We start from the raw sequence: 25805 nt of genomic DNA on the forward strand, positions 1-25805 counted from the left end.
CTCACAGTTGCTCACAGGCAAGCCCTCTCTTGCTCCCCTCACACACACACAAACAACAGAACCCTTTCAGAAAATCACACACAATCCTGCATTAACACTGTGGATAAATTCTTAAAAAGGCAAGCTGATTGCTAATCAAGATATACTCCCAAGCACCTAATTCTGTCAAAGCAGCTTAAGTGAAAACCGGCTGCCTGTCTGAACACAGACAGTTGAACTGTCACTATTGTTCGACTGTTCCAGCATGGATTCTCTGCTTAATGACTGCGAAAGCCAGCAGTGATTTGTATCTTAGTCTCTCCTGAAGCCTTTGTGCAAGAAAGGCACATTTTAAATGCTTTTTCACAGACATAGGCTTATGCATCTGAAAATAGCGAGGAAGAGTTGGCTAGCTTAGTGAGGAGTGTTTCAAGTGTCAGGGCTGGTAGAGAAATGGAAATGGGCTCCAGAACGTTACTTTTTTCTTTTCTTCCTTCAGTTCCTTCAGTTCCTTTAAGCCGTTTATCTCCCTCCCTCTTTCTCCTGCCTAACCTAAGTGCAGGGTGTCTGGGTGATATATAGGGGGCAGGGCCCAAAATGCTAATGAGGGGACACAGTTAAGGCAGTTGTGGGAGAGTTCAATAGGGAACTTGTGGGAGAACATCATTGGTGGTCTGAGTGCAGGGAGTGTTGAAGACTTCAAGTAGCTGCTATGAGGACGGAGGAGGCTTCAGTGTAAGGGGTAGAGTAGGACGAAGGCTCAGAGGTTCCAGGTAAGGGTTATGAGTGGCAAAGAGAGAGGGGAGAAGTGTCGGTATATATATACAGTAAACAGGGGGGCAGGCTGGACCAGGGAAGTTCCAGGGAAGTTCCAGGCACAATGTCAGACCAGGTCCATGAGAACTAAGTTGGTGTAAATATCTGAACTAACTTTCTGGGTAAGCCTCTGGTTCTCCTGATTGGCTTTCAGCAGGCGTGAGGGCGTGTCTCCGGTGCTGTCGGCCACGCCCCTCAGCTGCTCGACGGTTTTCAGCAGCGTCTGGTTCTCCTTCTCCAGTTTGAGCAGTCGGCTGGAGGTCAGCTCGTTCACCTCGTGGCCCAAGGACTTCTGGGGGACTGGACACAGGAAGGGCAGAATGAGTAACAACATGGTAAACCAGGCTCACAAGAACAGACACATTTTAAATTCCAAAGATTTTGTCAAAAAAAAAAAAAAAAAAAAACCTTTAGTAACAACCCAGTCTAAAACACAGGATTGGGTTGTTGCTAGCTGTGACCAGATCAGAATGAACAGCAGTGCTTTTGTTCCATAGTATCACGGTGGTCAGTTAGTTAAAGCACAAACAAACAAAAGGGTTTATCCAGATCTAAACCAAGTAAACCTCCTTAACAGTGTTCATACTGCAGAGCCAGAGATTATCCTGCTCCAGCAGCCTTTACATATTAATTACAGGACTTAACCAAGTGTTAATAAGCCCTGGCCAAGCTGTTGCATGGGGGGTTGGGGGTGGTTAGAGGTAGGGAGAGGGGCCAGGGATAGGGGCCAGCCAAAGTGCTAGGGGCGCTTGTCTAAGCTGACAGCCGCCCCCCCCCCCCCCCCCCATGACAACCCCAGGGTGTAACCCTACACACCCACCAACCTAATTGAGTTATATGATATAAAGTTAAGGAGGTGTTTTAGCTCCCTTTAACCCCTCCCCCCACGCCCTCCAGGTCCTTCACCCTCGGTGACGTCGGGTGTCTTGGACAGCTGCTCCAGCTCCCAGCCCAGGTGGAGGGACTCGTCCATGCTCTGCTTCTGGGCCATCTCCAGAACCAGGTTCTCTTCCATCAACTCGTCCATGCGCTTCCTGTCCATGTCCCGCTCCTGATCAACACACACACACACACAGATTTAAACACATCGGTCTTCCAGAACTTCTGCTTTCTTCATTCTTATGGCATCATTTTTACTACCCATCTCTCTCTCTCTCTCTCTCCCTCCCTCCCTCCCCTCCTCCCTCTGTTCTCCATCTCACCATCTCCATATCGTGGATCTTGGACTTGAGCTGCAGGCTCTCCTTCTCCAGTTCGTGGAGCTTGTCGGAGCGGGATCTGGTGCCTTCCAGCTGGTCCTCCAACATGGACTTGGTCTCCAGCAGAACCTGGTTGTCCTCCTTCAGTTCCTACCAGGCGGCATGGGAGACCACATGTTACCCTGTGCGACCACAACTCAACCACCACAGCCATCGTCTCTGTATCCGTGTGTGTGTGTGTTACGTACCTCTACTCTGGCCTTGTAGAACTCGATGTCGTGGAGCCGCTCCTTGTACCGGCCCACCTCGCTCTCCAGCTTGTCCACACGGACGGCCTTCTCTCTCAGGGCGTCCAGCTCGTCGCGGTAGGCCCGCGCTGACCGTGCGTCCGACAGCAGCTGCTGGCTCTGGAAGGGAGACACGCCACACACGTTAGCAACATACGGCTGTGAGATATGGACTTACATGTACAGTACATCACACACACTCCTTCACAGAACATTACGAAATTCACCTTGAGAATATGGAATATCTTATAAAATATGATCACACACTCATTCAAAGAATATGAAGTTACATTTACATTTAGTAAGTACAGGGACATTCTCCCAGAGGCAAGTAGGGTCAAGTGCCTTGCCCAAGGACACAACGTCATTTTGCACGGCCGGGAATCGAACCAACAACCTTCTGATTAATAGCCCGACTCCCTAACCGCTCAGCCATCTGACTACCATCTTACTTATTGCATGAGATTATCTCATGCAATAAGTAAGATGGTATGCCACATTTTCTGGTGTTGGTGTGTACTCAATTCCACACACACACACACACACGTATTAAATGGGTTCCACACCACTAATTGAATGGGATTGAGGATTTGACATGACCTGACTAACAAGTGCTCTTCTCCCAGAACCTGCTAGCCTTGCTTACATCTAAATCTATAAATAAAAGAACATCTTTGCCTACATTCAGAGGGTTACGCAACTATACATAGCTCAGCCAGTAATCGGTTAAGTGCATTACCTATTAAGAATGAGGAAAGTAAATAAGGGGAAGGAGATGGTTTGATATGTTGCGTAACCCAGAGGGCAGCGTAGGTGCCCAGAGGTCTCGATGTAAGCAGGGTGTGTGTGCCAGGATGTGTGGGAGTGGGTGATTGGCATGGTGGGTCAGTGTGTGTGTAGCATAGTTCGTACAGCTGGAAAGATGCCATGGTCTCTAGCAGACCAGCAGCATGACCTGTGTGTGTTTCCTAGAGAGTGAGTCTACTACACTACTTTGGAACCAAACGCCTGCTGATCTATGCCAACTAAGTACAGTGCTAACTATATTACCTAGTAAAGTGAGAAAGGAGTCTGAGCTTGGTGGAGAAAGAGAATTATGTGGCTAGGGTTTTATACAGTCTTGTACTGGGGTGCTGTAAAGTCTTGTGCTAGGGTATTGTACAATCCTGTGCAAGGGTATTGTACAGTCTTGTAGGGGGGGGTATAACAATATTGTACTAAGGTATTTACAGTCTTGAGCCAGGGTGCTGTACTGAGTCACGTACCTCGTGTTGAATCCTCTTGAGTTCTGTCTCCATGTGCTCCAGTTCCTGTCTGCAGTCAAGCAGCTGCTCACTCTTCTCCTCCCTGAGAGAAGCGGCGGGGGAGAGGAAGAGAAGAGGAAGAGAGAGGGAGTATGAAAGAGCCAGAGAGATTGTGAGGTGGTGAAAGAAGAGGGAGAGAGGGGGGGGGATGAGAGAAAAAACACATCAGAATCATATTAAATATGTGTATTCGTCAGATGACTGAGATTTTAGGAAACTAAATTCACGCATATTCCATAAGATCGGTCAACAACTTCCGGTAGCTAGCCGGTTCCGTTAGCTCTCACACCAAAAATGAAGTTTTTTAGAGATTGGGTGATCTTCCCAAAAGACAATAAACTATGTAGGCATAGGATTCTATGTTGCTCTCCTTCAAGCAAGAGGGAAAAGGGGTTCAAATTGTAAGTTTCGAGCTACATCGACAATTACGAACGGAAAGGTTATCCAACTCACACAGTAAAAGTAGCTAGCTATCACTAGCTAGCTATCGAACAGATTTGTGCAGTAACATTAGCTGCTAGGCTAGCTAACAATTTTAGCTACATTACACGGCTCAAGTCTCAGTCTCACTCATTCACCGTGAGACTAACCCATTTCACCATTTCACACGCAACAAGTATTTCTCACACTGAGAAGTAAGCGATGTGTACAATTGTGTACCCGCTGTGTACAATTAATGGAGCAGGCGCAGGCATACAGAGGTTTTCTGCCAAGTTGAGAGCTGTCTCGAGTAAAGTTAAATGCCACTTAACAGGCAACCCCCCCCCCCCCAACGTTTACAGGTATGGTGATCTCATACCAACATTTTTATAAAACTTGAGCCCCGAAATTATAATGTACTGTTAAAACCAGTTATTAAAAGTCAAGTTTCTAACTTCACCGGAAGTTCTAGACACGGCCTGTTTCCCCCCCGGAAACGCGTAGCTATCCCACAGAAGAGCGCTATTCCAGAACTCATAATAACTCAAGTGTGTCCATCAACAAATGAACTTGGTGTCTATTTTGAAAAGTGTATATTTTTCTTCTGAGGAGCCAATGACAAATCCTGAGTGATTAAACAAGTAGTTTCCTGTGCTATTCTTGACCTCTACCAAAACATCCTTGTCCTCAGCATGACCAACACAGTTCAACTGAACACCCACATCATTCTCAACCCCAAGACCAGCTCAAGGCACCATGCAAATCTTCCAACTGTCACAGATAACATCTGAGTTAGTGGGAACTCCACACACACACACAAACAAGCTTGCTGTCAAGACCTGGGCCTAATACTGGAGGTTCTGGGTGTGCAGCCAGACTTTGTCATGGTGGTTTAAAGAAAGAAGAGAACCGTGCATTCTTCAGAAGCTCTCCTGCGTGTTTGCTTCACTGAACATCTGAAACTGCTCATTGGTGACGTCTACCTAGGTTCAAACAGCTCCTCTTGTATTTCTGTTTCTCTTTCTGGGTCTTGTTTGAAAGATTTGGGTCTATGTGGGGCAAATAGACCTACCTGGTAGGATATTAATAGAACAGAGCAGATCAAGGAGAGGAGACAAGGAAAGAAAATCTCGCAAGACTATTGAGACACAGCCTCTCTGTCTCTGTGACACAGTGTTTTAATCACAGAGGGCTGGAGCTTCTTGAACTGACTATTTCCATTCCATTTCCATATCCATTCATTCACTTTGCTTTTATACAAAGAACGTCGATTGACCCAAAACCTGAATGTTCTGCAGCTGTCCCGGCTACATCTGCTTTTTGAGAGAAACGGGAAAACATACACCAAACCTCTCATGACAGTACCTGTTCAGTCTCACCTAAACAGCAAACAGGCTTTCATCACCAGCCACTGTCTCCCTCCTGCCAGTCATTTGTGTGTCTGCTTGTACATGCATAAGTGTGTGTGTGTGTGTGTGTGTGTGTGTGCAGGCCAGGACAAAGAGAAAAGCTGACAGACAGACCCAAAGCTCTTCATCCATATTGAGCATGTGTGGGTGGCTGTGACTCTTAACAGCTCCAGTCTTGACAGTACACATTGCAGTGCCTGTCTACACACTGTCTGACACACACACACACACACACACACCAGGGTTTCCCGCAGCACTTTTCAGTTAAGGCGGCCGCCTAAGCAACACACGCCTGCCGCCTTCACTACGTAGCCCCCCCCAAAAAATATGTTTTGTCTCCCTTCTCTGCAGAATGCATTAGTCTATCGCACCCCCCCACCCCCGCCCCGGTCTGACAGCAAACCCCACCCTACCACCTTAACTAACACATTTTCCCTGCACACACACAAAGACACACAGGGCCTATATTCATGAGACTAGCCTGAAAAGTAACGACAACTTTACATATGCATCCAAGCTCAACATAATTTTTACTTTGGAACTTGCGGTGCAGAGTATACGGAGAGACAGGAACTCAGAAAGTAGGTCAAAGATTTATACAGCATATCTATGATCATCATCATCCTTATCATATGAGAGCTGAGACATCCTCTAGTCTGATCTAATCCAGGCCACCCAGTCATCGGACTGCAGAGCATGCTAGGGCAGGCTGTGGCAGCGTACTGCCTGGGCAGGTCAGACATCTCCACTCAGATCAGGGACCCGACCAATCAGACGCATCAACAGTCTACGTTTGTATGATGACCAAAATCATCTTAGGTCTTGGGTCTATCATTAGCAGTATTTTAATGTATGCAACTCTGCACTTTTACATAAAACACTATTAGAGCAGATACACTTCCAAGTAATCCCCCCCCCCCCCTCCCATGAAGTTGACTTCCTACGAGTGACCACTAGCCTTTGTCAGAGCACTAAAGAGGAAGCTCTATAATTCGTGGGTGCAGGGTAAAAGCCTGCTGCTCCGTCTAAGCTGGTCTGGGGAGAGGCCAGGGGAAATGTTACAATGACCCTCCTTGCCCTCCTCTTGTAGCTGAAGTTGTTCTTCCTCTAACTGCATCCTGCCGACGTTTTTCACTGCTCTCTGGCGTCCCTCAAGTGAGCTCAACAAAACACAATTTATTGATTTGCTCGGGAGAAGTGGGCAGCTATGCCAGATAGATACTGTGTGTGATATACAGAGAGTGAACATGACTGAACAAAGCTTGGTTCAAATTGCATACATTCATAATAACAGTACTGAGCTTTTCCGGAGTGTTCTGTACTAAACAGGCCCTGGGGGCTGTGCGATTTATGGATGTTGTTTCCCTGACACAGAAAACTGAGTCATGCTGCCATCCTCAGTCATCTCCAGTCACGAAAGAGAGAGACAAGTGACGAGAGAAAGACTGTCTAGAGCACTTGACCGTCTGTCCTTTCATATTCATGAGTCAGCAGAAGTCACATAACTGCCCCGTAAACACAACCATTCTCATAACAATGCAGAAAGGAGTTAGAGGATGCTTAGTAAGCCTTGTCAACCAATCGAGCGTTAGAACACTCACATTTCCTCTCCATTTACATTTAGTCATTTTAGCAGACGCTCTTATCCAGAGCGACTTACAGTAGGTACAGGGACATTCCCCCGAGGCAAGTAGGGTGAAGTGCCTTGGACACAACGTCAGTTGGCATGACCGGGAATCGAACTGGCAACCTTCGGATTACTAGCCCGACTCCCTCACCGCTCAGCCAACTGACTCCAAGAGGCCAATAAGAGCTACAGAACTGAAGAGCTTCTTAGGGAACCCGAAAGACACTTCCAAGCTCCTGCGTTCTAACTCTCGGGGTACTCACAGTTCCTGCCGCAGGCGTCTGATCTTGGCCTTGGCGTCCGCCAGCTCCACGGACAGGTGCTGGCGGCTCTCAGTGCGCCGCATGCTGGGCGAGTCGTTGGGGGACTGGGCGTAGGGTGCCAGGGGAGAGAACTGACCACAGTCCCTCTCCTGGGTCAGCTCCACGATGGACTGACAAGACAGGGCGGGACAGGGTTAGTTTCATCTCTGAATCATTCAGTGAGGACATGACATAACACAGCTACGGGATCGTAAAGCTCACGTGGGAATATAACTCAGAAAAAAGAAACGGTTTGAGAATGAACTCCGAGTATTTGGTCGGGTTTGGCATTGTGTTTACAGAATATCGAGACCGCCCCTCCAGTATCATAATTTCCATTTAGCATTCCTCGATAAAGGTCGGTCTGATAATTTATTCCGATTTAAAAAAACTCAAAGTCTGTCCTACTAAAATGGGGGAAAAGAAGCTTGTAAACACTATTGAGTGTTTCTCAACAAACAACACCAACAAAGGTCAAAAGTAGCACCTCGCTGTGTCTTTATCTGCTCTCCTACTGAGATGTCTGACCGCGACTGAGATTAGACTGGAGTTCAGATTACACGGGCCCAGATTAGGACCAGCCCTCCCATGTCTGGGTCTAACAATGGGCTGAGGATAGAGTTTTAGTGGCCTGTCAGGACACTTACACTGTATATTCCCACCATGGTAATCACAACCCCAGATCTCATCCCCCACTCAAATCCCCCCAGTGCCCACGTAAGGAAATGGGCTTTTAATGAGGAGCGGCTGGCCTTTTCTACTGAAGCTCTGGAGTCTATTATACTCTCCACACACACACACGCACAGGGACATATCTACCAGGGAATCTATACACACTTGCACACACCATTCACAAAGAGAGACACTCATTTACCATGCAGCATGCATTTACTGAAAACCTACACACACACACACCATTTGTAACTGCACACATTTGTACCCTTAATGCATTCGTTATTGACCTTTTAGGATTTCGGTACTGCCCCGTCCTGAAAACACAGACACACACACACACACAGCCCTGTACCTCCAGCTGGTCGTCCCTCTCGTCCACCAGGCGTTTGAGGTGGAAGGCCAGGTTCCTGGAGAGCTCGTCCAGATCCTCTGGGGCGAGCTCTCCTCCCTCCAGCCACTGCAGGTCCACCACATTCTCCTGATTGTGGGTCACCTGCAACCACACAGCACCCGTCAAGCCTCTGATGATCAACAGTACAGACATCACAGGCCTCAGGCCTGTCTTTAGGCAAACAGTTGGGTTTCAGCTGTGGGGAGTAACAGGAAGTTTATATTTAGTCAAATATAGTTTAACTAAATCTATAGTTAGTTAAATAAAAAACGATATTTACTGCAGGGAAGCTATATATAAACTACAGTGAAAACTAAGTTGAAGCAGTTGCAAATAGCACAAAATGTATTTTATCTTTTGGAAGAATGGAAGCTCCTTCTTCTTGTGGCTACCGGACACGTCCTTAAATGGCCCAGTATTCTAACACCAAACAGTGAGTAGATACGGGCTGAGGAGTTATTCAGTCCAAACTCTCAGTACCTCCTGGATGTGAGCTGCTATGGCAGCTTTAGTGTCAAAGTCCAGGCTCTGGATCCGCTCAATGTACTCTTCTTTCTTCTCACACTGCAGACAGAGAGGGAGAGACGGGGAGAGGTGAATTGGGGTAACCACCACCCCCCCTCCAGACACACGGCAGACAAAGAGACGGGCAGATCTGCAGTTTAGAGTCTGGAATGTTCCTGAGGTCTTGGTGAGGTCGGCTCTGCTTCCCAAGTACAGGAGTTCGGAAAGCAGAGACTGGGTCGGAATGTGTCTCTCTCGGTTTTATTATCCTCGTCTGTCATCTACACAACAGTGCGGGTTGAGAGCAGCCGTGCCTTATTCACTATGCCGGAAAAAACGCAGGATTGGACAATCTAAAGCAGTCAACAAGGGTTTTTTGTAGCATGCAGCCTGACACTAGCCACTACCACAGAGAAGCATGACTTCAAACAGACATTCTCAACAAGATCTCTAGAGAAGAGCCAAAATAATATACAGCAAGTATGGTAATCTATCGATGGCTTAGTGTATGGCTATGCTAGGCAGCATAGAATTGGTTTGGGATTATACTGTATGTATGGGTCAGTGTACTTTAACCATGGGTAACACCATGATAGTCCGGGTCACAGTCAGGACAGGCTTGGCCCCCAGTGGAGCAGAGCGACGAGGACAAGCTGGGACAGTCCCCCCACCCCCCGCCCACCCCCCAACCCCAGACTGACCCCACGGTGACCAGGCACCAAGACACACCACCTGGCTGTCAACATGCCAACAAGGCTCAGACGAGAAGCCCAATCAGAGCTGAGGCTAGGCTGAGGCTAGACCAATCAGAATGGAGTCTGACTATTAGTAAAGTAGACTCACCAATTACATGGAGAGTTGAAAGAAAGTACAGGTCATTTGAGTCACATTGCTGGGTCTTTTTGACCCGAAGGTCACCAGCTGATACTGGTATAGAGAGCCGACAGCACACTGCAATCCTGTTTCCTCCCAGAGGAACCCACAGGGAGCGAGAGCTAGTCTGAGTCACAGTTACTCATCCACCCCAGGGTGGGATTCAACCAGTCGGAACAATGGAGAGGGGTGAGACGACTGCTGTTTGCAATGTTAGTCAGAAAGAAAGTCGTGTAGTGGTGATGGAGATGGACATGCGTTTGTCATCGCTCGGGAAAGGTCTTGTGTGCTGCTCACAGCAGATTAGGGACATGACTCAGGACAAGGGCTCACAACCGCATTCAGCCTCCATCCCAATGCAACACAGTACAGAGCAGGTAAGAACATGTCCGACTGCTGGAGACAGACCTAGACACCATTAAAGTACAGTATAATACAGGTAGGATGCCAAGATAAGTAATTTATCCACGACTTACCTGGACAGCACAGCCAAGCAGCAGTAGCAGCAGTTTCCTCATCTCCTCCAGACCTTGTTCTGTAAAACAAACACACACACAGGTTAGTTAATATTCTTATTGACAATCAGAACATATCACACTGACAACATGAAAACCCTCATCCGCTTTACAGAACAACTGAGCCTTTGAGTGGTATTGTCGGTAAACGGTAGTTGTACTGTCCCGTGTGCTCTCTGGAGAGCCAACCTGAAGGCAGTACGGTATGTGCAGCAGTTGTGTACTTCAGGCGTGCTGCAACCTGGTGAGGCTCAGCCTCAGGATGAGGCCAGGGGATGCTGCCATTAAATGACGATATACAAAAACAGCTGTTCAGAGGCTCAGTATGGCTGAGGTAATCTGTAGGATTGTGTTTAGTGTAAAAAAGAGCAGGTGGTGTGTGTGTGTGTTTATATATTTGTGTGTGTGTGTGAGTGTGTTAATGTGTATGTGTGTGTGATAAGCCAGATCGAGATCATCATCATTTGCCCGTGGGGGAATGGCATAGTTATAAATGCTAGGTTGTAAACAGATTACTGACAGCAAGCTTAGACAACTTCCGTGTTTGCTGAGGAAGAATAAAGGCAGTTATATGTAAATCATCCTCACGGAAAGTGTCTTTGTTCTCCTCCAAAACACAAACAATAGGAAAATAGACAAAAAATAAGATAGAAAAGATTATTTGAATGTGTGTGTGTGTTGGTGTTCATACGGGTGTGTGAACCCAGGCATGTTTGTTTGTACGCCTGATTGTGTCAAACAATCAATAGCAGCTGAGAGCAACGCAACGCAGCACTGCCCAGTGAGAAGAGGACAGGATGAGGTTTAAAAGCTCATATTTAGGCAGATCTCCTGACAGACCTCCACCTGGTCCTGTCCTGCTCTAACAGGATGTTTGGGCTCAGAATTAACGCATGGACCATTTTCTTCCTGGGAGATAAATAAATAACTCTTGTCCTATAATTCCCATCTCCAAAGTCTAGGACAGACGCAGGTCAGACACAGAGCTTTGCAGATTTTCAAAGTAAAAGTAACTTTAATGTTACTTATACCCTCATATCTCTATGGACATTATTAAAACTGATGAGAGCTAGATTAAAATAGCAACTACGGGAATCTGCTGATGTCTGATGCAAGCGCTGCCATTGATTTCTCCTTCTATTGATTATTGGTATTGATTTGGTGGAATTCCTCAAGGGAATCCTCCCCCCTCGATAACGTAACCCTACGACATTCTCTTCATTCTTCATGGGTCGATAGAGACCAGGGTTGTTAATATTTCCCAACCCAAGTTATGTCTGAAGCACTTCCGTTGTATCTGGTGAATAACTAAGCCTCGAGCTCGACCTTCTTCTGGAAAAGTCTGTGTGGAAGTCTGAAGATAACGCCCTTCTCTGATGAAAGACACGAGGGGAAGCAGCGAAACACAGTTGAAGCACACCTGGATGCCTCTCCGGAATACAGGAAGTAGTCTGAGCTGTTGTCGTTTACTACAGGTGAAAATAAACAGTCTCTTGTAACAAATTACTTGCAAATTGCAATTTCTTATCAGCGGAAGGCTTTATACAGCCCCATCCCAGGGGTATGGAGAAAAACCTACACAGAGAGAGAGAGAGAGAGAGAGAGAGAGAGAGAGAGAGAGAGAGAGAGAGAAAGAGGGAGGGAAAGGATGAGAGAGAAAGAGAGAGAAAGAGAGCGCGAAAGGATGAGAGAGAGTAAAAGAGAGAGAGAATGAGAGAGCAGAGAGGGAGGCAACAAAAAAAAAGAGCGAGCGAGCTTTGGAGTGATTTAGAGAAGCAAATCATCCTGAGCGGAGTGGAGCGCAGCAGATAAGGAAGGGGCAGGCAGCCTGCTCAGGATGAATTATTTATACTGGCTGACTGAACTGAACGTAGCATCACTGAGGAGAGAGCAGAGAGAGGTAGAAAGAGAGAGAGGTAGATAGAGAGAGGGGGGGGGGAAGAGAACATAGCAAGAGGAAGAAGGATTAAAATAGATGATGGAAATTTCCCCCCAGCGTTGGTGAGTAGCGGGGGCTATCTGCAGGCTTTGTTTGGATAGTTCTCTGCCTGGTGTGGTTTCCTCCCTCCACTGCTACACTCCCTCCATCCTTTCCTCCACCACTTCCTCCTCCCTACACACCCCTCATCCTTCCTCCACTGCTGGCAGGAAGTAGAGGGTCACACGGACAGTGACTAACCCCTCGGAGCTTCACCCCATTTCCTGCTAGGGCATTGTGAACCGAAACAGGAGGGTGTGTACAAAGTGTGTGTACGCATGCATGCAAGTGTATAGCGTGTGTGTGTGTGTGTGTGTGCGCATCTTCCTGCTGGTCGATTACCGTCCAGTCCCACCCTCCCCATATCAACATGTCACACTGTCATCACTATGACTACGTCTCTTAAGTCAATGTCCGGCAGCATAATTGATGACTGTACACACATCAATACGAACACACAACCATCCCCCCACACACAAAACGCACAACTCTGCTGTCTCACCGCTGACCTAGTTTGGCAACAGCCCCCCCCACCCCCAGCACCACACACACACACCTCACCTGTCATAGAGAGAACAGCTGTCCCCTACAGTTCTCCCTGCTTCTGGAGAATAGGTACTGCCCTGCTACAATACACCTACCTCGATAGCACCAGCTCAGTGAATACACTACAATAATGCCAGCTGTTCTCAGTACAGTATCTGTGTGCATGTACTGTGCATCACAGTGTAAAAACAAAGGCATGGTTGTGTGTGTGTGTGTGTTACCAGGCAAAATGTGTGTTTGGATGATTTAAACGTGTGTGGGCATTCATCTGTGCGTGAGTGTGAGTGTGGCCTGGGGTGGTTTCCCAACGTGTTGAGAACCCCCCCCCCCCCCCCCCCCCCCCCTCCCCTCCAGCCCCCCCAGACTCAGAGACCCAGCTCTGCTCTCTAATGACTCTATAATAAAAGCCACATGGCCAATCACTCTCAGATGGCCCTGGTACCAACGCTGGCTCTGATGTCTGTACACGCACACTGACACACACACACACACACACAGAGGGTCAGGGGTCACGCACAGCACACAGGAATGCTGCCTGTCAGTCCTGGGTTGGCCTGGTTTAGGACCCAGAACAGGTCCGTCTAAGCATGAACATTACAATATCAAGTAACACACCAGCACATTACTTACTATCCTCTAGCCCTGTTCATGAGAAGGAAGTAACTCGTGTAGACACACTGAACCATCTCGGTCTCAACTTAATCCTGCACAATCCCTACGGCCACTTAAATGCCAGTTTTGTTTATTAACACATTTCAGTCTAATAAATCAATACAAACCAGAACAAAGCATGTGGGGTTCTGGCTGGGAAATCTAATCTGCACTGCTTGGAAGAGAGGAAAACCTGATTATGAAAGATAAAAAGCTGCAGAGACACATCGTTCTCCAATGACATCACAAAGGCTCAGCAGGCTCACCAGCCACATGTGAGACTCCTGGTCTGCGTCACGTTCACAGTGTCATGCCAATGCTCAACCAACACGGTGTGTAGCACGTGGACCATTCCAGTGGCTTGCAGGTCAAAAAGAGTCACCACTCTCCCTTCCTTCTTCCCTGTCTGCTCCCAGCACCCATCGTGTGAATAACATGCTGCACTGAAGTAGCTGTACGTGTGTGTTGGGTGTGAGGGTTGTTGTTGGGGAGCTCAGAGAGGCAGACGCACCAGTGAGAGGGTTCCTCCCCAGAACCAGCACGTTGGGCAGAGGCATCATCACCAGCTGCTGGAGGCTCTCCTGGAGAGAAAACACACACACACACACACACACACTGTCAGTACATAATAAAACACCTTACAATAGACAAAGAAAAAAACTACACAGGCTCAATTGGAATTCAGGCCCTTCAGTTTAATACATTATGCATTCAACAAGCACGTACAGAACATTTATCCACTCAGTATTTTTTGCAAACACAACTTTATACAGCCTTCCAGGAAAGCGGTTAAAGACTGTATTTCCTTTAAGTACAGAATATCCCATGGCAGGTGGTGAATGGTTTCAGGGCTACAGTGTGATCTTCAAAGAGAAAGCACTCAGAAATGCCTCTGGAACAGACATGGTAACAGTATCAATCTGAATTACAATGAACAAGGCTATGGTCTCAAATGACAGCCTTAAGATGATGCCACGTTTTTTTGTGTGTGCGTTCAAAGTGCTGGTGATTTAAGTGACTGTGGTCTTTGTCTAGTCCATTTAAACTTGTGTGTGCACTTTAACTGAAAGATGTCCAGGTGTCCGTCTTGCAACAATAATACTGTGGGTGCACACACACACACACACAAACACGCTTAGTCCTCAAATAGCTAGTTTTGTGTCAATCGCTAGCACATGAACACACACTCTCTCTATAGACAGTGTTATTCTGTCAAAGTTGTCACTGGACGACAAAGCCACAGTGTGCGTGAGACAGAGAGTGTGTGTGTGTGCATGAACACACATGGTTGACACGTCTAATCTCCAGCAGACTGCTCGACTGCCCCGTCGCATTTGGACCGCTACCAAGCCGGTCCTGTGATAATGACCTAGCGGACCGTGTGTGTGTGTGGGGAGTGTAAGTGATGCCCGCTGGGCTGTGAGCCAAACAGCTCCAGACCATAATAACCATCGCGGTATTACAGTAGGCTCTCTGCAGGGTGATGACCCGGTCATCTGTGCTGTTCTACACTCAACAGTAAACCACTCAAAGATCCTGGGTGCCTCTGTGTCTTGAGATCTTCTCTAACCCGAACTCGTAGCTCACGTCACAACAAAAACAAGTCAAATCTAAGCCAAGACAGCAGAAAAAGGCCTCGCAAACAACCACATGAGAATTCTGCAGCATGTCTGTCACAACATTTACCTCCACAGAGCCGCTGAGCGATAGAATGGAACTCGCATGCGCCAGAATTAAAGAGTTCTCAAGCAACACGGACATGTTGGGTAGGCATCTTCAATATTTCATGACTACCTTGGCAAACCCCAGTTTGCACTCGCATAACCCTCTTCACGTCTCTCTGCTGTTTCCTATGGAGTTTCTTGCTGATGCGGTGAGAAAGAATCTTAGGCTATAATTTAAAATGTTTTTTTGGGGGAGAACCCCCCCTCTCCCTGGACCATCTGTCTGGTGGTACATACAGTATTACCTCATATTTAAACACGTGACACAGCCCAACTATTAATGTGTTGTTTTTTTATCGGATATGCAGACAACAGATGCCACAACAACAAAATACTGTTGAGTCAGTGGTCCTTTATGTGAACTACCGTACATTCTGTTCTATGCTTCTTTAGCCTTCTGGTATTGACATTTTACACAGAATGCTGGTTGTTGTAATGTATAGATCGTAAGCCTCTGAGCTAAGGGATAGGGTTTGGGGGATGGTAGGTTGGGGAGTTCATGGGGGGGGGGGTAGATGTACAGTATAGCTCACATCTGGACTCGTACCCTTGTTGTTTCAGGGACAATTTAAAGCTCTGGGCCCCGACAACTTCTGTTTCACATGGATAGGCTTCAGCAGTTGGCTGTCACAGCACAACAGTCACTGACACGAAGGGGGGAGGGGGGGGGGGGGTCAAGGTCAACCGTTACCAGGGTTACGCAAAGGAAAATTACCACGGTCGCTACGGTTTGCTGTCAGCGCAGATAAGAGCGGAGGCTCTAGTTCAGAAAAAGAGAATTATCTAGATGTGCGACAGAGCATCTGTGGTTACAGGAGTACTGGTGTACGTTACATTTGACAGTTCACTTATCAGACGTTTTCATGCAAACTGATGTACAAATACTGCAGCATATAGTATTTATATGGTGTACGGGTGAGGGTCAGGGATCAGAAATAGAACAGAAGTAATATTAATATAGTTCAACACGAAAAGATGGATACATTCCATTGGTGTGTTTGGAGCAAACATAATGTGTCCTGATCTGTAGCCAGGCGAGCTCCTGGGGTCAGCCATGATCTCAGACCTCCTAGGAAGCTCTGGGATGCTGAGTCAGAACAGACTGGAGACCACAGCAACTGTGACCGTTGGTTGCTAGACACGCACATACACACACACCTGTCCCTGTGTAACCACTGCTGACACCCCTCCCCCTCCTCTTTGCTGACAAACACACCCCCCGCCCCCATTTCTAAAACACACCTGTCCCCCAGCAGGCATGTGTGTTTGAGCAGGACGAGAACCATGCACGCTCAGTCAGCACCGCAGAAGCCCTCCCTGCCCCTGACTCCCCAGGTCCCTGCCCACCCACCTCCTGACTCCCCAGGTCCCTGCCCACCCACCTCCTGACTCCCCAGGTCCCTGCCCACCCACCTCCTGACTCCCCAGGTTAACCCTCCCTGCCCCTGCCCACCCACCCACCCCCTGACTCCCCAGGCTAACTCTCCCTGCCCCTGCCCACCCACCTCCTGACTCCCCAGGCTAACCCTCCCTGCCCCTGCCCACCCACCTCCTGACTCCCCAGGCTAACTCTCCCTGCCCCTGCCCACCCACCTCCTGACTCCCCGGGTTAACCCTCCCTGCCCCTGCCCACCCACCTCCTGACTACCCGGGTTAACCCACCCTGCCCCTGGCCACCCACCCCCTGACTCCCCAGCATAACCCTCTTACTCACTTAAAGTGGACAGTAGTGGTGATTTATTGGTCAGTCATCAACTAAAGCCTAGAACATGATGCATGCTTGGTTCACCAACAAACAAACAACACCAACCAACTGTAAGAAAAACGAGGGAGTCCATTCCAAAAGCTAAGCCTACCGATAGAGTAATTATGATGAAAACATTAGAGTTAGCACCATGTTAACAGCCAGAGTATTATATTAGAGGGAAAGGGTGTGGATGAGTTAGGATTAGCCCCTTGCTAACAGGGGCTCATGGCCTGTCTCTCATCCATAAATACAGGTGCCTGCAGGGGAAGACTGCACAGGTCTTCCCCTGAATGTCATGTGGACGTGCCGTTGAAGAAAAAACGCCTTCAAAATAAATCCATAGTGCTCTGGAGAACGCTCCTCTTTGAAATGGAACAACACACACTGTCCTCGTCAGAGAGTCCTGGAGGGGCTCTCAAAACAACATCCTGCACTGTATAACCTGGCAGAGGAGATGAGCTGCTCCTAACCCTGGGCATTAGCATTCAGGAGGAGAGAATGTCTCTGGTCTTAACAGGGTATCTTGCTGAGTGAGAAGAGAGGGGGATGGGGAAGAGAGAGGGAGAGGGAGAGGGGGAAGGGGAAGAGAGAGGGGGAAACAGAGAGAGAGAGAGAGGGATGGAGAGATCAAGATCGGATATGGAAGCAGTGTACGTTGCAGAGATGTCCCTTGATTTCTTTTCACTCCTTCTGACCCTCCTGGGACAGAGCCACGGCTTGGGTGACTCGATTATTGATTGAGTCTTATATCGCTAGCCAAAGCAGGACTGGGTCAAGTTTCACTCAGACAGACAGAGGTCTATAAAGGAGGTGCTGAAGAGCTACTTCCCAGGGTGCCTCAGTAAGAGAGCTCAGGTATTTCCTTGCAGTGCTGTACACAAATACAGTTTACTCTGCTGCTGACAACACACTGTGCAGACACCCAATCCTCTGCAGGGACAGGGTATTCACTCTCCCTTTCTAATCGTTCACCTCCTCACCAAAATGGGGGACTATGGCTGAGGCTGGATGTGGTTGCTCACACAATAACCAGTTGTAAGTAGTGTGTGTGTGTGTGTGTGTGTGTGTGTGTGTGTGTGTGTGTGTAGTGGCGTTGCTGGTTTGGTTTTGAGGCTGCAGTGTTTTGGTTTCACAAGACCGGTGTCTGTTGAAGGAGCCCCCATTCCCACCTCCCACTCCCCCTCCCCGACCAGGTTCCGCTGCCGGCAGAACTTAAACAGGGGGGCAATTGTACTGCAGTATGTGTGCTTAGAAAAAGAGAGATGGAGACAGAGAGAGACATCCAGAGAAAGAGGGATAAAGAAAAAGAGAAACAAAGGAAGAATATACGAATTGGAAGGACAGAGACAGTGTGTGTTGAAGTATGTGCATGCATGTTTCAAGTGAGAGAGAGAGAGATAAGAGTGAGAGTGAGAGAGAGAGAGTGTGTGAATGTGTGTGTGATAATTAGAGAAAGGATGTGTGAGTGGATAGGGGGGGGGGCGCTATGGTAGCTGGCTGAATCACACCCATTCTGCAGACTCGCAGAAGGTTGTCATAGCAACGGGTAGATGGGTTATTCTCCTCATCCTTGTGGATATTCAGTGAGTCTCACATGTACACACACATCCCCTCTCCTGGGTAGGGCACTGCGGACTTCCCCCCTGCTGTCGAAATGTGCTGGGATTTGAAACAGTTGTAGAGAACGCTTAAACAGGACAGATAGAGGAGAAGACAGATGAGGAGAGGGGAAGGGACAGGAGAGGGGAAGGGAAAGGTGATGAGAGGAGGAGAGGGAGAGAGGAGAACAAAGAGAGGAGAGAAGAAAAGGGAGAGAGGAAAGGAGACATAAGAGGAGGTGAGAGGGAAGAGAGGGGAGGGGAGAGAGAAGGACGAGAAGGGAGGCAAGGGGAGAGGAGAAGACAGGAGAGAAGAGAAGAGGAGAGGAAACAGCAGCTAATAACACAGGCAACAATAGGAAGTAGCTGCCCTACAGTCCGCTTCCTCTTTCTCTCTAAAACACCTGACACTTATTTATACACACACACACACACACACACACACACACACACACACACACGCGACAGATCTGCTGATAGTGTTAAATCAATGCCAGGGAAGACTCCCTTTTGTTAAGCAGAGAAAGACAAGGTTGAGCACAATGGGAAATCGTTATACGGAAGCCCAAACCAGCCCAGTTAACTTCGATTATACAGCTCTGCAGCACTGCAATGTCAGATAATTTAGTCCAGCAGTTCCACACTGAATAAATATGATAAATTCTACAGCAAAATAACCTTATAGGAAATGGGTACTTTAGACTAGCATGAAACTCTGTTGGTATGAATGTCACAAGCGATTCCTGGCAACATCCATCCACTCCCACCAACTGTCTCAGTTGGTAGCTAGGTAACCTGCTGTTCAAATGTCCCCTCTCCGGGAGTCGTTTAGGGTCAGTGGTGTCCATAGATCCTGGGTAGCTGGTTCTAACAAGCAGCACGATGACCCAGCCAGATGGACACACAGCCGACCGACATGAGAAGGAGGAGAGAACGAGCCATTAGTCCTGTTCTCCCTTTGTTCTCTCGTTCTACCGGCTTGGTTGGAGTGGTTTTACTACGGGCCTGGGGCTAGGGAGGTCTGGGGAGGAGGGGGCTTCTCCTGCTGTCCATGCCCAGGTCCAGAGGCACATCTACTGGGCAGACCGGCCCTTACACCGCCCCTTCCCCTGGGGGATGGGGCTGGAACCTACCTGAGGTAAACCTGCACTTGCTAATAAATCACTGACAGATACACATCTGCTGTCAGCTACTACTTCACTAACGTCTATAATTCAGGTTGGATGCCACACACAGCTTCCCTAGGTCTTTCTTGGCCTGGCAAGGAAGTAAAGAAATGTCTCACTGTGTCATAAAGTAGGCGTCGGTCCATCCACGGAAGGCCAGAACACAAAACTAACGAGCTCTGGTGTTCCAAATCAGGTCACAGCAATAGATCACTTAGTCTTAAGTCACTGGCTTGTCTTATGGGAACAATCCTTTTATGTGGTCCTACTAAATGTAGCATTTATAAAAGGAATGCAGAGCATCTGTGAACATTTGAGCAGGAGAACCCTGCAGCAGTCAGACAGGCCTCTACAGCAAACAGGAACATAATACTGTGTGTTCCTCACATACTCTGTACAGTAAACAATGCCACTAATTTGATACAAACTTTTGTTACAGTATATAGTAGGTATACAGTATATAGTAGGGATTCAGGTGGCTGAGCGGTGAGGGAATCGGGCTAGTAATCCGAAGGTTGCCAGTTCGATTCCCGGTCATGCCAACTGATGTTGTGTCCTTGGGCAAGGCACTTCACCCTACTTGCCTCGGGGGAATGTCCCTGTACTTACTGTAAGTCGCTCTGGATAAGAGCGTCTGCTAAATGACTAAATGTAAATGTATATGTATTGACAGCAAGGGAGACCTCTGTCTGATGGTTGTTTACCAACTAGCTAGTGGCTAGCTAGCGTCATCAACAGGACATTCAGCCAGACTAGCATGTGAGGCTGCTTAACAACATGCATTTAGCCTTCAGCTATAAGCACATGCCCTAATAAACTGATTAGCTCATGAACCTAAAAGACCATGGAAGTAAATAACTTGAGGATTGCAGTAGCTTCCCTTAAATGAAATGAATGTGGAGAAGAGGCCTAAAAAAAAAAAACTATTCAAAGAAATAAAAATAACTTTTGGCCTGAGGGAAAAGCTATAATAACAAGTAGCGCAAACACAGGCGTCCCTTCAAATATTTTCCATGACGGTGCCCAAGTTAAAACAACAACAACATAAAGCGCTGGCTGGGCTGTTAGCGTGCTAGCTATGTTAGCTTTGCTATCCCTCTTGGCCTGCTAACAGACTGTCTTTGTGTGCATCAACAAGGCAGGACAGACTTCCTTAGACCAGACATGAGCTCTAGACTACTCTGACTATAATGGGGCTACTGGGTGCCCTTTTAGAGGCAAGCCAAGAGTCTTTTTATTATTGTATATTTTTATCGAAGTAAAATGTTTTCTTTTTTTTAAGTAACTCTAAATAATTGATGATGACACGGGTAGAACTTGTCAGGAACATCAGAAAATAGAAGGTTACAGCATGTTAACTGCCCCTTTAAATCTCGAACTTGGGGGATTATTGGGTTTCTGGGTGACAGCAGAGAGGATGTGGGCTGTGACAGCCAAACCCCTCTCTTCTTTAACGGCCTAGTCCCTAAGAAGTCACATGACCCTGAGGATCTGGGGAGCAGAGCATGAGAGAGAGAGAGCGCGAGGGAGGGAGACACAGAGAGATATGTGAAAGGACTCCTCTGTTTCCCCTCCACATAGTGAAAACACCACTAGCCCTAAAACCACAACCTTAACACCACCCCACCCAAAAGCACAGCAGTGTTAGGGTGACCTAAGCAACTGGTCCCCTCTTTAGACTCGGGATTTACAGTAGAACAGAGTAACCTCTCACACTGCATGGCTTCACAACACCAGCAAATCTCTTTTTAAGACTCCGCTGCATTTATCGTTTGAACAGAAGTGTGTCTAGACATTCTTACGCTACACACAAGTGCTAAAGCAGAGACTTTGAAACTAGCATATGCGTGCCTAGCTCATGAGAGCTGACACTGTCTAATGAAAACCATTATTATGGAAATACTAAATCTAGGCCAGTCCAGCACTTTTAACAACCTCTCAAAGTCATTCTCACCACAATGCGTTGGAGGCTCCGGTGTATTAAAAGGATAGGATAGAGGGAAGGAGATAAGGAGAGGAGAGTCCCAGAGGAAGCCGGAGTCGTTGTCTGATGCCTGAACAGGGAGGGTTAATTAGTAAGTTAACTGAGCTCAACCCCAGAAGCCTTTGTGCTGACTCAGCCAGAAGTGTAACTCAATAACACTCTTCCTCCTGAAGAGCCCACATTCACTAGAGCACTGCAGCAGCTCTGTGGACAAAGAGAAACCAATCTATGAAACACCATATCTGCCTTGCACCGACATGATTCAGATAATGGATTTTACAGTACTAGCCCATGGTATAGGTGATCACACAAAAAAGTAGTCCTTGCTCTGTTAACTCCATTACCTACACCCCCCTCCACCACCACCTCCAAAAAAAGGCCTGGAGAGAATGTATTCCATTTCCATATAAACTTCTAAAACCTAAAATTTATTACGGCTTAAAGCAAGGACAGGAAAACTGTAACCACAAGAGAGAGAAAATCAAAGAGTTTACAAAAAATCTAAGAGATCGTTCAATGTGTGTTCAATAATGGCCTTGAGCAGAACTCTTTACAGTCAGGCTGTGGGTGACAGAACAAACAAGAGCTAAAGAGAAACAGAAAATAGGGGAGAGAGAGTGAGACAGACAGACAGAGACAGCACTGTCTGGTGTCTTCACACAAAGCCAAGTCATGGATGTTTTACAACCAGCAGGCTGAACCTTACCCAGGTCAGAGGATATAACTAGCCTGATTTGGAGACTGAGGTTAAGGGTAGGCCATCTTACCATGGTGTGATTTAAAGAATGCTACAGTACCAACCCCATAGGAAGACCCAAAGCACACCAACATTAACATTAAGTGACATTTGACATGAGGCTTTTTCATGAAATTCTGTTGGTTGAATATTGCCAAAATATTGTTGAATATTGCCCTTTTGAGCAGATTTGTCTCCTTCCCTTTTCTCCCTCTCCCAGAAGAGCTATCTAAGGCCTGGATGTCTGGTCCACTGACCCACTTCTGACCCAGTGTAATCTGAGGGAAGGTCTTTACTCTCTGCTTTTCAACACAAAATCTCACTTTGGTAAGACTTTGAGCCATCTTGTTTTGGTACAATAATCAATGCTTGTCAAGGCTAATCAGTTAAATACCTCATCACTGATGAACTACCCCACTGTAAAGCTTAACACTACAATATACAGAAGTGCAACAACGTGAAGAGTAGGGAGGAAATTAGGAAGTTCTGATGTCATCATTTAGTTAAGTGCATTTGTTATTCACACAACAAAACAAAATCCCTCATCAACATTCTATGAATGTGAATAGGGTCATCAACCCATCAAACTAATAACTGCTCCGCTCACATAAACAAGCACACTCACATGTACTCCTCCAACTGGCACCACAACTCTGGGAACAATATCCATCATCCCATCACCATGGTGAGGGAATCAGGTCTGCAGTGAGCAGAGTGGTAGGTAGTGGTTGGTAGAATCCCTGAATGACTGTTGAGAGACCGAACACAAAGAGTCTGGAGGAACAGCGGGGATGCGCTGGCAGACTTAATGGCCGCTGACTAATATATTAACCGTGAGGTCAACCTGAAGACAAGGGACGGCCAACGGAGATTGATGGCGACCACAGGAACAGCTCCTCCTTTGTGTTGGTGAGCCTTGTCTTTAACTCGACCACAGATAGCTGATGGTCTTAGTTAACCCTACTGGCCACTGTTTAACCTAGGGTCTTAGATCTAAGTTGGCTCAAGAACAGATTACTTCAAAAGCCATTTGGTGAGAAGCGGGGAGGGGGGGGGGGCAGGGGGGACTCACTCAGAGCTCATGACATAATGGCCAGTTGATAAGTCTCAAGTTTTATCAGGATGTTTGAGATGCTGTTTGATGAGATGTCCACAGCCAAGTTAACTGAGATTAAATCAGTTTCGTTGACCAGGCGTTTAATCGCCTGGGGCAGGAGGACATCCCTTTCAACGATTATGGTTAGCGAACGCGTTATGAAGGATTCACTAACAAAAATTAGAGTAAAAAAAAAAAAAAAAAAAACTATTTTTTTGTGTTATTCCAGATTATTTTGAGACCCTTCTAGCCTTATGTTGTTTTAATGAGTTTACTCATCGTTTTGTGCAAGATAAGTTTGTACCCTCTGACCGGATGAGTTTGGGAAACGCCTCCTCTCCTCCACTCCACCCATCCTCAAACATGGCCCCTTCTCCAAGCCAACCCTCCTCAGCTCTCACATTCCTCCAGCTACCTAGCAGCATGCTGCATCATGCTCACTTCCTCATTATCCTTCTACAATCACAGACACCCCCTGACCACCAATCAGATGTCCCGGCTCTCAGCTCCGCCCCCGTGAGGAACAGTCACATCATGGCTGAAATTGTTATCATCCACAGTGCGTGTGTGTGTGTGTGTGTGTATGTATGTTGTGAGTACGTTTGTCGTGTATTAAATCCAGAGGAGCAATGTTCTATATTGCATTTGTAGTGTTTTGTAGTCACTTTGTAGTCACTCAACCAGATCTCATCAGAACCACTCTCCTGCATAATTTTCTCACACGGACAATCAGATTAATAGGAAGTCTATGATTACTTCCGCTGAATGCAGATCATTAATCAGATAATGAACCATACTCAGTGATGAGTATCAGTATATATACTCAGTGACTCAGCCACATGTTTTTACCGGGCCTGACATTGTAAAGAGTTGCATCAGCTCAGCAGCAGAGATAAGACCACTTCTAATTAGTTCCAGATCTACTGACCTTCCTCCCCATCTTACATCTAAACCAAGGCCCCATCAGAGCCAGGGAAACCACTATATCGAAGTACAAGGCCATAAAGTCCCCATTTTGTGTGCACGTAACGGAATATAAAAGGCCCGAGCAATATGGTGATAGACCGTCTTTGGGGTTTACTGGAAGAAGTTAAACTGGTATGAAAGGTTTATGTTCGTTTTAACGCGTATCTCCCAGTATGAAGGCTAGAGCAGTCTCAGACCTCGGGTGGGGAGGACGCGTGAGACAGAGAGCCACATCACAGGCTGGGAGCCTCCGCTCCAAACATGTCTGCCGTTTCTACAGGCAGCTCCAGCCGTTTACACAGGCCTCCCTGACATCTGGTTGGAGGTCACTAACCCACATCACACACACACACACACACACGTCTTCAAACATCACACTGTTTATACGGGCCCGTTTCATTGTGTGTGTGTTCGTATGTCCACATGTGTGTATGTGTTTATAGGATAGTTTCAACTTGACTTATGTGTATGTTAGAATGTGTGAGGACTGAGGAACAACCGTTTCCCAGAAAATCTTCATTTACTAAGCTATGTGTAAAAAAAAACGCCATTGATTCCAGACTGCTGCAAGAGCGTTACTAAACTAGCACAATAAACCTCCAACTGCCATGTCCTCAGTATCATTCTTCCAAACCCCCTCAAACGCTGCAGACTCCTCCATCTTGAAGCTCTGCTCACTCACCTGGTAGTAGGACTTGATCTGCTTAATCAGGATGGAGAGGTTCTGTATGCGCAGAGTAGAGTCATTGTTCACCTTCTTGTTGGTCCTCTGAACTGTGGCTTTCGGGTTTCTGAGGAGAGAGAACGTATTCATTTAGCAGACGCTTCATCCGTGTCGACTACAGGGGGGATTTAAACCTGCGACGTCTTGATCTGTCGAGTGCTCTAACCACTAAGCTATCCCCCTGTCCATAATTACAGTAATTTGCTGACAGACAGAGCTGAGGTCAAAGGTGAGGGCTCTCACACACAAAGCAGGGGGAGGGTCATGTGTGTTACCGGGAGGAATGTGTGTGTTTGTGTGATACACCCTACCCAATTGAGAGACAAAACACAGATTAGTTTTGGTACTCGACCGCGAACAAACACAAACTGGAGATTGTACAGGCAACAGAGTGAGAGAAACGTGTTTGGCTACAACATGCGAGTCGGTGAAGGGCGTGCGTTAGCAGCAGAGTGGGAATGTCCGAGGGTTTGAACACGGACAGTTCTCATGATCGTGTTGAGGACCTCTGGCCTGTACTTAAAAAGACAGACAGGCCAAGAGTCCAAGCAAGAGATGAACAGAGAGTGGTGGGAGAGGGGAGAGTGG

General features: G+C 47.3%; 1 protein-coding gene across 1 annotated transcript in view; it reads right to left on the bottom strand.

The window, feature by feature from the left end:
• LOC136942931 (girdin-like) overlaps window positions 1–25805 on the bottom strand; it is a 51182-nt gene that overhangs the window by 17651 nt on the left and 7726 nt on the right. The window contains exons 3-13 of the mRNA XM_067235998.1: window positions 25176–25284; window positions 13988–14057; window positions 10263–10321; window positions 8890–8973; window positions 8371–8511; window positions 7305–7474; window positions 3547–3628; window positions 2243–2401; window positions 1998–2144; window positions 1702–1846; window positions 911–1095 (exon numbers count right to left, since the gene is read on the bottom strand). Coding sequence (XP_067092099.1) covers window positions 911–1095; window positions 1702–1846; window positions 1998–2144; window positions 2243–2401; window positions 3547–3628; window positions 7305–7474; window positions 8371–8511; window positions 8890–8973; window positions 10263–10321; window positions 13988–14057; window positions 25176–25284 — 1351 coding nt within the window. The remainder of the gene's footprint in view (window positions 1–910; window positions 1096–1701; window positions 1847–1997; window positions 2145–2242; window positions 2402–3546; window positions 3629–7304; window positions 7475–8370; window positions 8512–8889; window positions 8974–10262; window positions 10322–13987; window positions 14058–25175; window positions 25285–25805) is intronic.

The sequence above is a fragment of the Osmerus mordax genome, chromosome 5 (assembly GCF_038355195.1).
Source record: "Osmerus mordax isolate fOsmMor3 chromosome 5, fOsmMor3.pri, whole genome shotgun sequence".
In the NCBI taxonomy this organism is placed as follows: domain Eukaryota; kingdom Metazoa; phylum Chordata; class Actinopteri; order Osmeriformes; family Osmeridae; genus Osmerus; species Osmerus mordax.